At 38.9% G+C, this 16,369-nt stretch overlaps 1 protein-coding gene across 32 annotated transcripts in view; it reads right to left on the reverse strand.

The window, feature by feature from the left end:
- The window catches only part of NRCAM (neuronal cell adhesion molecule), a gene marked incomplete at both ends in the record, with an annotated part of 70,109 nt that extends 56,704 nt beyond the window's left edge, over positions 1–13,405 (reverse strand). For 23 of the 32 annotated variants that reach the window (XM_079786717.1, XM_079786713.1, XM_079786710.1 and 20 more), the window contains 5 exons: positions 481–603; positions 1,977–2,173; positions 7,040–7,145; positions 10,935–10,952; positions 13,300–13,405. In XM_079786717.1, the coding sequence (XP_079642843.1) occupies positions 481–603; positions 1,977–2,173; positions 7,040–7,145; positions 10,935–10,952; positions 13,300–13,405 (550 nt within the window). The remainder of the gene's footprint in view (positions 1–480; positions 604–1,976; positions 2,174–7,039; positions 7,146–10,934; positions 10,953–13,299) is intronic. The other 9 variants (XM_079786712.1, XM_079786708.1, XM_079786718.1 and 6 more) reach the window with 1 other exon arrangement.
- Between the last annotated feature and the right edge of the window lie 2,964 nt (positions 13,406–16,369).

The raw sequence follows: 16,369 nt of genomic DNA on the forward strand, positions 1-16,369 counted from the left end.
GCCTCCCTGCTGCCTTTTGCACACACCAGGGTAGGGTGCTCCTGCCTTACGGGCTTGTGCCAGGTTTTCCCTTCCCACCCAGCAATTTAGGGGCTTGTCTTGCTCTCATTCCATTAATTCTCTGCTTAAAACTCTGCTGATTTTCCTTCCTAGTACTGATTGCTAGCTGACACATACTTTCAACATGCATTTATTGTCTGCTTCTTTCTCCACGCCCATCTATTCCTACTGCATAGAATATACGCTCGAGGAGAGCAAGAAATTTGTTTGGTTTATTTAGAGCAGTGCCTGGAACATAGTAGGTGCTCAACAAAATCCAATGAATGAATGAAATGAAATTTATCTCAATGAGCATTTACTTTCCTGGGGATCTCTAAAACATTTTATAAACATTTCATGAATCACAGAGATAATAATTTATTTTGACAACAAATAATTATCAGACTCTTGGAGAAAGAAATTCATATTATTAAAACTTACAATTATCCATCCAGAATATTATAGCTGGTGGTAATCCAATCGGAGGTCTGCAGGGAAGTACCAAAGACTGGCCACTTCGAAGTGTTAATGGTTCAAGTTTTTCTTTGGTCCACAACGGTGACCCTATGGTATGAAATAACAACTTCTAAGTTGTTTCTGCATTGAAAAAGAGCACTAGAAAGACAAACTAAACTTTTGGGGAAATTGCAACTCAGCATTTGTGTACATTAAGATAACAAGAAAATTAATTTTAAATACAGTGCTGAAAGTAAAAAAAAAAAAAAGACTATTTTCATTCTCTGCCATTAATAGTATAAATTCTGAGTTAGTGATTCTAAGCCTAAGAACTTATATTAAATAAATCATTCGGAAGATACCTAATAATTTCATTACAAGCATGTTCTTCACAAAAGAATGGAAAAACACTTAAATGGCCAAAGACTTGTAAAACAAATAACATAACTATACACTTACACCTTTTAATATCATACAGTATTATATATTATGTAAGTATTCTTATTGATAAAACTGGTGTGAGAATATACTTATCGTAGTTAAGTCAGAAAAGGTTATAAAATAGTACTTCAGAATGAGCTCATTTTAAACACATACAAACATATCTAGAAAAAAAAGCAGTAATTATTTTCTTGAATGGAAGAATGCATGTGTAACTTTTAAATTTATTTGGAATTAATTTTTTAATTTTTTAAAAATATATTTTTATTGATTTCAGAGAGGAAGGGAGAGGGAGAGAGAAACATCAATGATGAGAGAGAATCACCGATCGGCTGCCTCCTGCAGGCCCCCCACTGGGGATCGAGCCCGAAACCTGGGCACGTGCCCTTGACCGGAATCGAACCCGGGACCCTTCAGTCCGCAGGCCGACGCTCCAGCCACTGAGCCAAACCGGCCAGGGCAGAATTAATTTTTTATATAATGAACATACATTGCACATGTAATTAAAAAAAGCTTTTAAAATGACTAGAACTGCCAATGGTCATTTTTCTTGAAATCTATGCTCTTGAGCTGTTGAGAGGATTTGGGTACAGAACACTGCAAAACAACCACGTAATAGCAAGGTAGTGAGGCCCCTCTATTTCTACCTGAATTTTGAAACAAGAATGTTTTAAATAAATAATACTTACACCTCATTACTCATTTCTTACTGAATTTATTCCACCTGGCTGTAAGAAGTTTGTTCATACATAAAATACATAAGAAATCAATAATTAGATCAATTCGGGAAAGAAACACTTTTCTTACCCCTGGTGTTTTATTCTGGACTTGTATAAAAGACATACTGGACTGACAAAGAATTAGGCTGAGGAACTTAGGGTAAAGTGGAAAGGGGCAATAATTTTTATGCAAAACAAAGTCAGATTATTGGAATCAATGCTGTTATCTACTCGTAATAGTATTTGGATGACGTAACAGATGCTGAGTCTCAGAGCCATGCTTTAAAAAGATCCACCTGTTGGTGGACAAGTCCCACTTACTGGATGGACGAACAACAATGTTATTAGAAATTGCAGCTCCACGTTCGTTCCTGGCTGTACACTGATAGACTCCTTCATAGGTCTCCGCTTTCCCTTCGCTCATAATGTTAATTATGAGGGTTCCTGAGCCAGCCTTCATGGTGACGAGAGGGTCTTTATCTATGTCAAAATGAGTCCCATTTCGGGTCCAGGAGAAGCTGCCCAAGACATAAAAACTGGATTACTTACTCTTTAACAAATTCCTAGTAGTTTATATGTTTTCAGAAATAATTATTAGATTTTGATATTCCGTAAAAGAGCAATAGACTTCACACCTAAAATGTTTCATTGAATCATGACTTACAAAAGAGTGCTGGCCACATATTTTAAGGTACATGTCTTTATTAGGACTATCCAAAATCTGACTCAATAAAGAAATCATGCACACAAATTGCCTGTCAGTTTTCAAGGAAATATAGAAAGGAGGCCTCCTAGGCACACTATCTTAGAGCTTCATTAGCATTTTTATTGTAAACTCCCTTGTTCATGGAGTTGACCTATCTACAGCAATTTGCTCTGGGCTGAAATGTGACAAGGAAGGCCTTCACAAGTAATCAGACAAGTTTCAAACTGCCAAAGTGCAAAGTGTAGGATGGGAAGAAATGCAAGTTCAGTGGCATTTTAAATGTTGGTTATGGAAAGTGGTAAATCTATATATAATGTATTTTGAGGACTTTTAATTCTAGAGATAATTTTATAAATTCCATAGGCAGTATTTCAAATTATCAACTGAAATTCTTCTTTTCCAGTTTCATTTATGTAAAAGATTTTCTTATATAAAACTCACAGTACTCGTGTAATTAAGTACTTTATCGCTAGTCACAAGGGCCATGCTCAGACAAAGGGATACATCTCTAAACGTCACTCTTCTCCAGGACCACTTGGATTTCCCTTCTGACTGCTCTCCTTGTAGTAATAGTTGTGACAACTGCTATGGTGGAGGCAGTGTGGTGGGTGCCATTGGCATATACTAAGTACAGGTTAGAGATGCTGCTAAATACCCTACAATGCACAGGACTGCCCCCATTCCCACAACAAAAAATTATCTGTCCATAATATCAATAGTGCTGAGATAACGTACATGTAAAACTAAAGAAGAACCCCATCAAATTATATCATGTTAGGGCCCGAGTGTTAGAGTGTTTCTAATATGTTGGACTATATTGTTTTGAAGCAAGCCTTTGATAAAAGATTTTTATAAACTTCAGTATTTAGTATACATTATTTTTTTTTCCTCAGGTGCTAGTCTGTGCTAGTTTGGTAAGGCCAGCAATAGACAAATTCAGAAATAAAATATTTGAGATTCAAGACGGTGGCAGATTAGATGGAAGCTATACTCACCTCCTCCCAGGACCAAACTGTATAGGGAGTGGCTATAGGGTTAAGCCTCAGACTGACCTGTGGCTGGGCCCACAAACAAGTCCCAGCTTGGAGGGCAGAGCTCTCCTAGCATAATTAAGCTTGACCTTATAGTCCTCCCTAGTTCCTTCCTAGGTAGCTAATGGGCTGTGGGAGGTGTAGCACGTGCTGTCAAAACAAGGTAAAACTCACAAGAACATTGTAAACATGTTGACCACTACCCTTGTTTTGCTTTGTGTGCTCTGACTATAAAATAAAGACTTGGCTTGCAGGCCATGGCACTGTCTCTCCATCAGAGAAGCAGCGTTCCACCGAGCCCCAGCTGTATTCTCTTGTCTGTCTTCTTTAATCCTTCACCGCCCCTCCTCAGGCTCACCGAACCTACCCGTGTTGGACGCAGCACAAAACTGGAGTTACAACTAAAGTATAGAAAAATCACCCTTGAATAACCAACTGAAGACTAGCTGGAGAAAAGTCTTATAACCAAGGACTTACAGAGGAGGACACATTGAGACTGGCAGGAGGTACAGAGGTACAAGAGGGATGGCAGGGCACTCACAGGCAGCAGCTGAAGTTCTAGAAGGATATCTCAGCTATGGAAGGGTCCCCCCTGAGAAGTGTGGGGTCTAAACCCCAAGGCAGACTCTCCAGGCAAGAGCGCCAGAACTCAGAAAGAAGCCTACATAATATCTGGCTGGGAAAAGCAGGAGGTTTCTGTCCCCAGGGAGAGATGGCTAGAAATGCAGGCACCCTCTTAAAGGGCTGATGCACAAAATTTCATTTGTAGTCACTCACCCTGGGATCAAGTGGAGGGAGGGCAGAGTGGACTAGAGCTGTGTGAGGAGAGTCTGGGGTTGGTGGCACTGGGAAGAGAGCTGAGAGGTCAGCCACCAGGATCCCTGTGCTGAGTCATTCCCCTATACTGCAGAAGCCATCTTTCTCAGACAAAACATTCCCATCCATGCAGCATCAGCCTAGGGGGAAGCAATAGCTCCACCAATTGGAAACACTCTCATACCACCCTGTGGAGCTTCTTACACCATACATAAGAATAAACTCAAAATGGATAAAAGACTTAAATGTTAGACTAGAAACCATAAAAATTTTAGAAGAAAACATAGACAGTAAAATCTCAGACATTCCTTGTATTATTATTTTTTTCTTTATATATCTCCTCAGGCAAGGGAAACAAAATAAATAAAATAAATAAATGGGACTACATCAAACTTAAACATTTTTTATACAGCAAAAGGAAATCATCAACAAAATTAAAAGACAATCCACTGAATGGGAGAACATATTTGCTGATATATCTGATAAGAGGTTAATATCCAAAATTTATAAAGAACTCATACAACTCAACATCAAACAATCCAATTAAAAAATGGGCAAAGGACCCGAATAGACACTTCTCTAAAGAGGACATACAGATGGCCAATAGACATATGAAAAGATGTTCAAAGTCATTGATCATCAGAGAGATGCAAATTAAAACGACAATGAAGTATCACCTCACACCTGTCAGAATGGCTACCATCAACAAATCAACAAATGACAAGTGTTGGTGAGGTAGAGAAAACTGAACCCTTGTGCACTGTTGGTGGGGATGCAGATTGGTAAAGCCATTGTGGAAAGCAGTATGGAGTTACCTCAAAAAATTAAAAATGGAACTGCCTTTGATTTAGTAATTTGATTTCCTGGAATTTATCTAAAAAAGAAAACAAACAACAACCCAGAAACACTAATTCAAAAGAATATGTGCACCCCTATGTTCACTGCAATGCTATTTACAATAGCCAAGATTTGGAAGCAGCCCAAGTGTCCATCAGTAATGATCGGATAAAACAGCTTGTTACATTGACTCAATGGAATACTTCTCAGCTGTAAAATGGAAGAAAATTTTACCCTTTGTGACAACATGGATTGACTTGGAAAACATTATGCTAAGTGAAAGAAGCCAGTTAGAGAAAGACAAATACCATATGATTTCACTCATGTGGAATTTAATGAACAAACTGAACTAACAAGCAAAATAGAAACAGACTCATAGATAGAGAGCAGGCAGACAGCTCTGGTGAGGGGAAGGTTCAGAGGTGGTGGTGAAGGAATTGAGCAAATAATAAAAAGAAAGAAAACTCTTGGACATAGACAACAGTGTGGTGATTGTGGCGGTGGGAGGTGGAAGATGGCACAGGGGGATAAATGGTGATGAAAATATAAAATAAATAAAAAATAGGTTTTTTAAAAATTGCAAATCATGTATCTAATACAGCACTTGTATCTAGAATATATAAAGAACTCTCACAACTCAATAATTAGAAGATAAATAACTCGATTAATAAATGAGCAAATTATTTAAATAGATATTTCAGCAAGAAAAGATATAGAAGTATTTAATAAGCATATGAAAAGGTGTTTCATGTCATTACTCATTAGAGAAATGCAAATTAACATCTTTTCACACTCACTAGAATAGCTAAAATCAAGACAGACAATAACAAGTGTTGGAGAGGATGGGGAGAAATAGAAACATTTATACATTGCTGATGGGGAAGTAGAATGGGAGAGCCACTTTGGAAAATGGTTTGGTACTTTCTTAAAAAGTTATATATATACTTATACAACCCAGCAATTCCACTCTGAAGTATCTACCTAAGAGAAATAAAACAAATGTCTACACAAAGACTTGCACAGAATATTCATTGCAGTATCATTCATAATAGCCAAACATTATGCCAACTGAAAGATGCCAAATGTACATAAGAGTACATGTCATATTCAATTTAGATGAAATCTGAGACAGAAATTAGATTAGTGCCTGAGGCTCAGGGTAGCGGGGAGATTTACTGCAAAAGAGCATAAGGGAACTTTGGGGACAATGGAAAAGTTCTAGAACTGAGTGGTGATTGTTGCAAAACAGCCAATTGGTTAAAAATAAGCAAACACTTACAATGGGTAAATTTTATGGTATATAATTAAAGGATATTTTTTGTTAAAGAAAAAATTTAGAAATTTTCATTTTTTATTACTTAATATTCCACATTACATTTTCATAATAATAACCTAACTCTCCCAAGCTCCTATATATTACTGGACAAGTTAGCAATCATCTACTAATTAACCGTTGTATCGTGGGTAAGTTATCTAGAATTACTAGGCATCAGTTTCCCATCTATAAAATATATTCATTGGGCCAGATAATCTCTAGCATCTCTCCCAACTCTAAAATGCCATGCAGTGCTCACTGCAAGACCCATTTGGAAAATCCTGAGTTACTGAACCCAGCCAAGTTAGTAAACCTACTTAAGGCTATTTTATAGACCTCTCTAGAGATAGGAAGGATCTGAGAAATCATCAAATTCAAGTTCTTTATTTTACAAATAAAGATACTGAGGCCCAGAGAAGAGGGACTTGCCTATGTCATAAGGCTTTTAGAGCCACTAGAATGCTCTTTCCACATCTCCCCGCTATTTTTGAGCATCTTACAGAAGGGCATGAATACAGAAATGCTATCTGGGTTTTCAAAAAGGAACAGACTGTAAGTAGAGAGACAAAACAGTGAACCTACAAATGATACTTGAAAGATGTGCAGGACCTGAAATCAAGCTCAGTGTTAATATCAGTGCTTACTTTTAGTACTATGACAAAGCGGAAAGCACACCCACCTGGGAGGAGGTTTCCCTTTGGCCTCACATTGGATTACAATATTCTCTCGAGGGTCAATAATGTAATCTTTTGGAGACTGTTGAGTGATGGTTGGAGGTTGTACCACTTAATTGTAGAAAGAAGAACAATGTAAAGAAATAAATCATTTAATATCATAACAGCCATCATTTTTTTTTATATCACATCACTTACCCCAGACTAAATATGCTCCAAATGCTTTTAGTAATGTCTATGGTGGCAGCACATGCCCCAGTTGATTCTAACCAGCAGTCTCCTAAAACTTTGAAGTCAAGGAATAACTTCCTTTGGTAACCCATATATACTCACAAAGCCCATTTTCCCCCACTAAAAGATTAGAAAAATAATTACCAATACAAGTTTAATATTAGGACCATTTCTTTTCTGATGTAACAATGAGAAATTGCTCTGATTCCGTTGGTTCAAACAGGCCTTTCAATGAAATTTAAGTGATGTCGCAAATTTGCATTTCTTAGGAAAGAGTAATTGACTTATATTCATTAGTGAGCTAACATATGTTAACATACAGAGTGGGGCAAAAGTAGGTCTACAGTTGTTTATATGGAATATAATACAATCCTATATAAAATAAAGAGGTAATAAGCAAATTGACCGTCACTCCAACACACAATATGTCCACCCCCATGTGGACACAAGATGGCCACCACAAGATGGCCAGCAGGGGAGGGCAGTTGTGGGCGATCAGGCCAGCAGGGGAGGGCAGTTGTGGGTGATCAGGCCAACAGGGGAGGATAGTTGGGAGGGACCAGGCCTGCAAGGGAGGGCAGTTAGGGGCAACTGGGCCAGCAGGGGAGGGCAGTTAGTGGCAACAGGGATGGCAAGGGAGGGAAGTTAGGGGTGACCGGGCCAGCAGGGGAGAGCAGTTGGGGGCAACCAGGCCTGCAGGGGAGGATAGTTGGGGCGACCAGAGCAGGGCAGGGCAGTTAGGGGTGACCAGGCCTTCAGGGGAGGGCAGTAAGGGCAATCAGGCCAGCAGGTGAGCAGTTAAGCATCGATCAGGCTGGCAGGGGAGTGGTTAGGGGGTGATCAGGCTGGCAGGCAGAAGCGGTTAGGGGCAATAAGGCAGGCAGGAAGGCGAGCAGTTGGGAGCCAGCAGTCCTGGATTGTGAGAGGGATGTCTGACTGCCCGTTTAGGCCCAATCCCTCGAGGAGTCCCAGATTGGAGAGAGTTCAGGCTGGGCTGAGGGACACCAACACCCCCCCGCCCCATGCATGAATTTTATATGGAATATAATACAGTAGTTAATAAATAATAAGACAAGAATAAACTTTGTGTTTGTATGCGAAGAATAAACTTTGTGTTTGTATGCGAAACACAAAGTTTATTCTTGTATTATTATTTATTAACTATTGTATTATATTCCATATAAACAACTGTAGACCTACTTTTGCCCCACCTTGTATGTTGGGAACAAATAAATTTGAGAACTTAATGTTTAAAAGATGGTTAAGTTAGTGACTGGACATGTTTTATTAGAACCAGGATGTAGGTGGCTAGTAAGAACAAAGGTAAAAGTCTTATTTGGAAGATAAATAGATTTGGGAAGTTCTCTGTTACAGGAGATAATATTTTCATTCCACTCTTCAAAGTGTTATGTGATTATTTATTATCAAATCAGAGGGTGAAACGGTTATTGACCCAGAACAATTTACTCTGAAGAAAGCTAGTTTCTGGACATCTAACACTCAATTCACTCTAAAATTACCATGTTCTTTTTGTGAAATCAGAATCAGGAGTGTTAGAACAGGGGAGGACTAGAGAAATGATCGATTTCAGCTTATTTTTTTGCTTAGGCAGCAACTAGGCTTGACTAGGAAGGCACACAGCAGAGAAAAGAGCCAAACTCTCCTGGTAGAAACAACTGACTTGCACACCTCCAGGGAGAGCCATTCATATAGACCAGAGTTCCTAAACCAGGGCAGTTTGCCCCCACCGCTGGCCATATCTAGAGATGATTTTGGTTGTCACCTCTGAGACTAGGGGTGGTACTGGCATCTATTATTGCAGAGGCCAGGGGTGCTACTGAACATTTTATAATATATAGTGCCCCCCTCCGGAACAGAGTTATCTCAATCATTGAAGTTTTTCATATTCTAGATCTACCCTTTCCTTTGCCCATGTTCTGTGCTTCCTCTGGGAAATCTCTTCCACTGCCAACCAAGTGTTTCCCTAAGCTTAATAACTGTGCTCTGCTCTTGTCTTTCTTTACTGTGGCCAGGGCTAAATTTACCATTTCCACATCCAATGTCTTATAAACCTGCAAATATGGGTCTCTTCTCTTGCTTGGTCTCTAGCCTTGTGCTACCTCCCAGTAAAAGGCTGCCCACCAGTCATCTTTTACTAAATATCCAAATGACACCTAAAAACAGGTCAAAAGATGAACCTATCACTGTCATTTTTTATTGTGCACCTATTAAATGCAGGATACTGGACAGTGTCAATTTCCCCTCCCTTTAGCAAGATCTGTCCCCCTCCTTGGCCTCCTGAAAAGCCAGCTGCTCTTCCCAGCTTCCACCACGGCACAGAAACCTCATTCTTCCAGCCCTGTCGGTTCCCGATGTTGGCTAGCAGCGTGGTCTGGTGGCTAAGAACTAGTCTGTTTCTTTCTTACCAGTTTTGAGACCTCAAGCAAATTTTTTTTTAACTTCTGTAAGACCTACTTTCCTTAGAGAGAAAATGGGGTTTGAAAGTAGTATCTAACTCCTAGAGTCACTAGAGGACTAAATAAAACAATCTGTGTAAAATTATTAGTACATGCCAATACTGTAATGGTTCAGTAATGTTCGCTGTGTTTACATTATTATCACAATCATTTTTATTTGGACCAGCTTCACCTTTGAGTGATCCTGGATGCTCTGGGAGTATAGAGTTTGGGATGATGGAAAGAAACCTGGAATTTCACATCCAGGGAACGGTGGACATAGGTGGTAGGTGAGGGAATTCTTAGGAGTGACTCAGCCCAATTACTCGTGCTTTTCTGCAAGGGACAGAGGTGGAAGACTGGTAGTTTCAGACTCAGAACTTCTAGTCATGTGTTTGCAATAGAACTGGCTAAGATGTCACTCCTAACTGCCAGGTGTTAACCGTCGAGACCTACCTATATGAACAGTGCTTAGATCACCTAGCTACTAACAAATGCTTTGAAGTAATATGGAAAAAAGGTGGTTTCACATGATTTTCCTGGTTAATCCAACATCAAAGGATTTTTCATTTGCCTGAAAACTCTTTTATTTTAGGTAGATGATAGATGCTGTTCAACTGATGCCGAGGGGCAGCAGAAGTTTTTGCTTAGAGCAGGCCACTTGGAAACGCTGTGAGGGAGGGCTGTTTATTGCCTTTTGCACACTTCAAAACAATATTCAGATTCTCCAGGCCATTATACCAATGGCACCTGAAAACACCTGACTACACAGTCCACAAGCTGAAGAAGGATAAGAGGGTATATAGATGCCAATTGGAGGAAGCGTCTGCATGCATCCAATTTCTAAAAGGTACCAAAAGACACGTCTGTATTCCTGCAAACATTTAATAGCATTTAGAACCAGTTAGTCATACTCTTTAAATTTAGTGAATTTTCTCATTGAGTTACATCAGAAGTCAAAATAAGCACAGACGTTAGTAGAACATAGTATTGGTAAATGAAAAATAGTAATACCTGAGTCTTCAGAATTCGTGCAGGGAATATATTAAACTTGCTTCTTGGTATTTTTAACGTTTAGCCACAATAAATTCACATGCTTAAAAACACGTTAGTCACAAAACATAAAATTGTGCATTTAATTCACACTATTCATTCAAAAACAAAAACATGGCCAAATTTTCGCATTGCCTAGTAATTGCCAAAAGACACTTACAGTCGTCAAGAAGTTTTGCTTTTTCCCCATCAATATCAGCAGGTGAGTGGGCAAACAGGATTAAAGAAAACCAGATGTTAGTAATAAGAACGTTAGAACCCTGAAGATAAAAGGGGCATCTTGATATGATTTGACCTAAAAAAACTAGTATAGCAAAGCTTGAAGTTGTGAAGTGGTAGGAGAAAGAAACTCCCATTCATGGGTTTGTTTATTCTTGTAGCAGTTATCCCATATAACACATGGAAGAACAAAAAAAAAATAATTCTTCCAGGAATAAGAATGGCTATTTCCATTCCATCCATGTAGTACTAGACAAGTAATTATGTTCAATTTGGAAAACAGCTGAAATCTACAATTAATCTGAGTTGTCACACACTATGTAGTGTCTGATCCCATTATCCCAGACATCACTATGCACATGATAATAACACTTAACAATGGGAACATGGCTGCAATGACAATGTTCCATCCAAATCAAATCCAACACTGATTTTAGGTTTTTATATTTCTATGGTTAATACCCATATCCGTAATAAACTTTTCAGATTGTTAGCATATTTCTGCCTTCAGAATTCCTCAATCACCCAGGGATTGTCAGTAGCCACAACAAGGAGCGTCTCATGTAGAAGGGATGTAAGGAATAGGGGCAGGGAAGAAATTACATGAATATGCAATTCAAATGATTCTGCAGGGTTGCCTGGCACTAGTTCTTGCAAAGGTTAATGCAGGAGGCCCTGCTTGTCCGTGACTTTCTTTTCATCATGGTTATGCCTCTTCTCCATCAGCAGCAATAATGGAGTTAGCCGTAGGTGATTATTTCCTCCTGATTGTTCGATTGAGCAGTCAGATTAAGGGAGAATAAAACATTTCTCTCCAGTGCTTTTATCTCTCTCCTACATACCTCTTAGGGCAAATGCTTACTTAAGCATTCCAACTCCAGTGAATGTAAGTGATCCTTTTTTTTTTTTAATTGAAATTAAGGTCATTGAAAGAATATGTTTTGAAAATAAGCAAAATATTGCATTTTTGTACTTTAGACTATAGAGGCACAGCAAAGGAATTCAACAAAGTGTGGGGCAAACCACATCTCTTCTTAGTGTCTTTCCACTGGCAGTTGCAACCTCTTTGGCAAAAAATGACATCCCAACAATCAAACAGCCCCAGGAAAGTACTATCTTCCTTGCACCTTGGAAAGCTTGCCAAACAGATGTTCTATTCAGGAAGCTAATGGATTTAAAGAAGTTATGCAGATTGGGGATAAAGAATAAATCAATTCTGAAGTTTAGTAATTGTCCAGATTTGAAATTCTGCTTTTCAGTGCAGGAAAAGTGACCAGTTGAAACCAAGCGTTATCTTCATTTTTTTTTTCATAAATAGGCCACCCAGACCAGGGAGAGTCCAGCATATACTTAACTACTAGGAAAAGAGTAGGCTAATACAGTAGCTGTTCTTGCTCTATATTAAACAGTGTTTTTGCAGATGACTTATTGTATTTTCAAAATTTACATCTTGCGCCTGGCAGTGTGGCTCAGTGTTTGAGCGGCAACCTATGAACCAGGAGGTCATGGTTCAATTCCTGGTCAGGGCACATGCTGCAGTTTCGGGCTTGATCCCCAGTAGGGGGCGTGCAGGAGGCAGCCGATGATGTTTCTCTGTCATCATTGATGTCTCTCTCTCTCTCTCTCTCTCTCTCTCCCTCTCCCTTCCTCTCTGAAATCAATAAAATATATATAAAAAGAAAAATTACATCTTGATCTTTATGCTTTTTAAACAAAGAAGGCTTAAGATAAGATGCACTTCCTATATCTAAATTAATATTTAAGATTCAACAATCAAAGGTGAATTTTGTCTTGTCTGAAGAGAAATGAATTATGCATAGTGTAGGGATGAGGAAGTGATGTGGGGTTGGCCGAGAGCCTACCCCCATCTTTTCCAGAGCACTCAGTATATGAGAGGGTGGAGAAGTAGGGAGGGTGAAAGTGGGGAGGTCTCCACGATCATTTTAAAGTCATTCATGTAGTTTTCTTGCAGGACTCCTTCTCTAAAGAGTCCCCTGTTGGGAGGATCAGGGCACCCCACAATTCACTCCTTCTCAGGCCAGCCCTGTCCCCTGGTACACAAAAGGCACCTGGGGGCGCAGAAAGATAATGATAGGGAGGGTGCAATGTGTCCGATCGTTTCAATGGCCATTTCTCTGGTGCGATTCTTTATAAACACCAGGTGCTGAAGGTAAAAGCCAAATTAATTTTGATTAGCTTTTCAGTATCACACAGACACCTTCTCCATTCACACAGTTCAGAGTAACGGTAAATGCTGGGGAGGTTTTGACTCCCGGGCCTAACAGCTTTAAAACGTTAATACTTACAATCAAGAGGCACGTCCAGTGCACTAATCATCTGGCACAGGAAGAGAATCAGGGGCACTCTGCCTGCAGATAAGCGCTTCTTTTTCGGCATTATTTTCAGCTGCATTAGCTTAACTCCTGCTGAGACCCACAAGCTGGATTTCCTTTTCTTCTTTCACAAAAGATTTGTGCGCAATGTCTAAATAATTTTCATGCAGGAAACTGAAAAAGTACAGAATAAAAATTATAGTGTATTAAAAAGAAGGAAATGAAGAGCGGAAACCGGCAGCAAAGAAAATCAGTCCTGGATTATACATGAACTCTAAAAGCGAGCTAATTTTTAAATATTTAACTCCCGGGACTAGAATAATCATTTATTTATAAACCAGCTGAAATCAGGTCAGAAATATTGGTAGTGATGCTAAGCAAAAATCTGTCTACTCTGCCATCTTTATGATTTTTCCATTTTATTTTTTACTTATTTTTTATTTTTTTAAAATATATATTTTTTTATTGTTGATAGTATTACAGCTATCCCCCATTCCCGCCCCCCTTTACCTCCCTCCTCCCAGCCCCTACCCACCCCCCAGGTCTTCACTACCCTATTGCCCGTGTCCATGGGCCATGCATATAAATATATAGTAAGCTCCTTGGTTTATCTCTTCTGGTCCCCCCAACCCCACGTTGAGATATGTCAGTCTGTTCCATGTCTCTGTGCTTCCCATTTTTTTGGTCAATTCATTTCCATTTTAAATATCTGCATTCCCATCAGAGCCTGCCATGCCTTCACACAAACTTGACTTGTAAGTCAGTTAGACAGTGTGACGTTAGAGGGGAGGCTTCTCCATTCTAGAGATTATTTCTGGGAAACCCCAGGGCATTGCTGCGAATTTGCTTCAGACCCCACACTGACTTACCAGCTGAACTACTGACAATTCAGGCCTTCCCATCTTTACTTAGACTAGGGCAGCAGATATGCTTGGGCTCTGCGTTCCAGGCCTTCCTCACTGAAGCCACCCTCCTGAGCACTGTTCATTCTTCCTACAGGGTCTTCTGTGGTTAAATATTGGGAGTAGCCATATGGGATCTACCAAATAGAGTTCAATATATCCTTAAACAGGTAGTTAAAAAAAACCTCAATAATTTGGCTACATTTTATCCTACCAACCTTATCTGTTCCTATTTCCACATAACTTTTTTGTTTTGTTTGTTTGATGGTCTGTTTCTGTTTTTCTTTCTTAGGTCAATACCTTGAATTTTCCCACCTTTTTGCCTTATCTATTCTATTCCTTCTCCCTGGAATGCCCATTCCACCATATTTCCTTATCAAAGTCCAACTTATTTCTGTATAGATCAGTTAAAATTGAAACATTGGTGATCACTAAAACTAGGAAGTCATTCCCCCCCCCCAAAAAAAAAAATTCCTAAAATTCCTTATTTTAATCATCACGTTAGATAGATAGATAGAGAATCAAATAGATTTATTTTTTGTATTCATGCTCTCTACCATACTCCTTCAGGCCTCTCCCATCTTTGTATCCCTCTCCCTTCATGTAACCTAGTGTGCCTTGCACATTAAATGTTTACTGTCCACAGGAGAACATGAGCACAAACACAGAATACAGACATGTTTTGCTAGCAACTGAGTTCTGATATGAATCTAATTACTATTGTAATTGGACACTTCTTGCTAAATAAATAAATAAAATAATTTATTGTGCTAAATATAGATATTATACATATATAAATATTTTGTGAATGAAACATCCATATTGTGTAGTTTCACTTAAGAAATAGGATATTGGCTTTCCATAATATAATATATAAACCATCAGGCCCATTAAGCATTGAGAGGCAGGTATAGCAGCTCACACAACCATTTCTAACCCAAATACAAACCAGACTGTCTTTCTGTGTGTGCAAAGCATATCTACATCAATTAGCCAAATTTACTTACGTCTATCAGGATCTTCTATTACATTGCTAATTTTGCATTTGCTCATAAGCTTCAGGGAAAATAAAAATACCTAGCATAAATGGCACTAAAACAAGTTGATATACATTCTACACATATTCAGAGATAACCACAGAATCACTGAGAAAACAAATGGCACACCTGCCTGATTTTTGTGTCAAAGTAATTGAGTTTATTCATCTTAAGTGCCTCACTCTCTGAATAGGTGCTGGAGAAATGAAACACTTTCTCAAAGGTGTACTAATACGTTATAATGCTCATAAGATCTTAAGCAACCACATACACTTTCTGTTCTAAGTTCTTCATTTATTATTTATTTTTCCTGGATGCCTTAACTAGTCATCCTTCAAAATTGAGAAAACCAGTAGACAACTTCAAATAAAAGAAAGTATCATTCAACCTGCTTTACCTTTTAAGAGTATATATATGGAATAAAATATCGCATTTTAAATCAGTGTTGCATAAAGAAAAACATTAAGAAAAATTGAGAAAGCACTTACTTAAAGAGACATGGGTAAATCCTCACAATGAGAGAGGCATGAACTATGATCATTGAAAATGTGGTCCCTCTTCCAAGAAGTTGTAAGTTAACTGCACCAGTAGCCACAAAATTGTGTCCAGGATAGGTTCTGTTTGAGGAGGACAAAGCAATGGCCCAGCCCATCCTCTGAAGCCTGCCCCTGGAAATTCACTCACTCCTCCTACGTATGCTGTCATAGGCGAAAAACCCAATGCCCAAGGACAGCATTAAGTCCCCAGCACTCAGTCAAAGTGAAAATCAAATACAGCTACAAGAAATTACGCTTACTCTCTGTAAGAGTAATGTGCGCTGCACATCTCACAAAGAAACACCACTGTTTCTGCACTCAATATTGATGTCAACGCCCTGCCCTGCCAGGAGCCCATCTGCCTTATAGTTTACCTTGAAAAATGATGGTAATTCTCTCGTACATGAGAACCATGAACGAAAACTAAATTGTTCATGCAATGACATTCAAATAAATAAAACCCCAATATAAAATAGCAAGTCATGTGTAGTCAAGGCTAAAGAGTATGTGAGCACAATATAGCTTGTAATTTGGAAAAAAATATTTGCCACAGACATTTTAAAACATG

Source organism: Cnephaeus nilssonii (genome assembly GCF_951640355.1).
Source record: "Cnephaeus nilssonii genome assembly, chromosome: 12".
In the NCBI taxonomy this organism is placed as follows: domain Eukaryota; kingdom Metazoa; phylum Chordata; class Mammalia; order Chiroptera; family Vespertilionidae; genus Cnephaeus; species Cnephaeus nilssonii.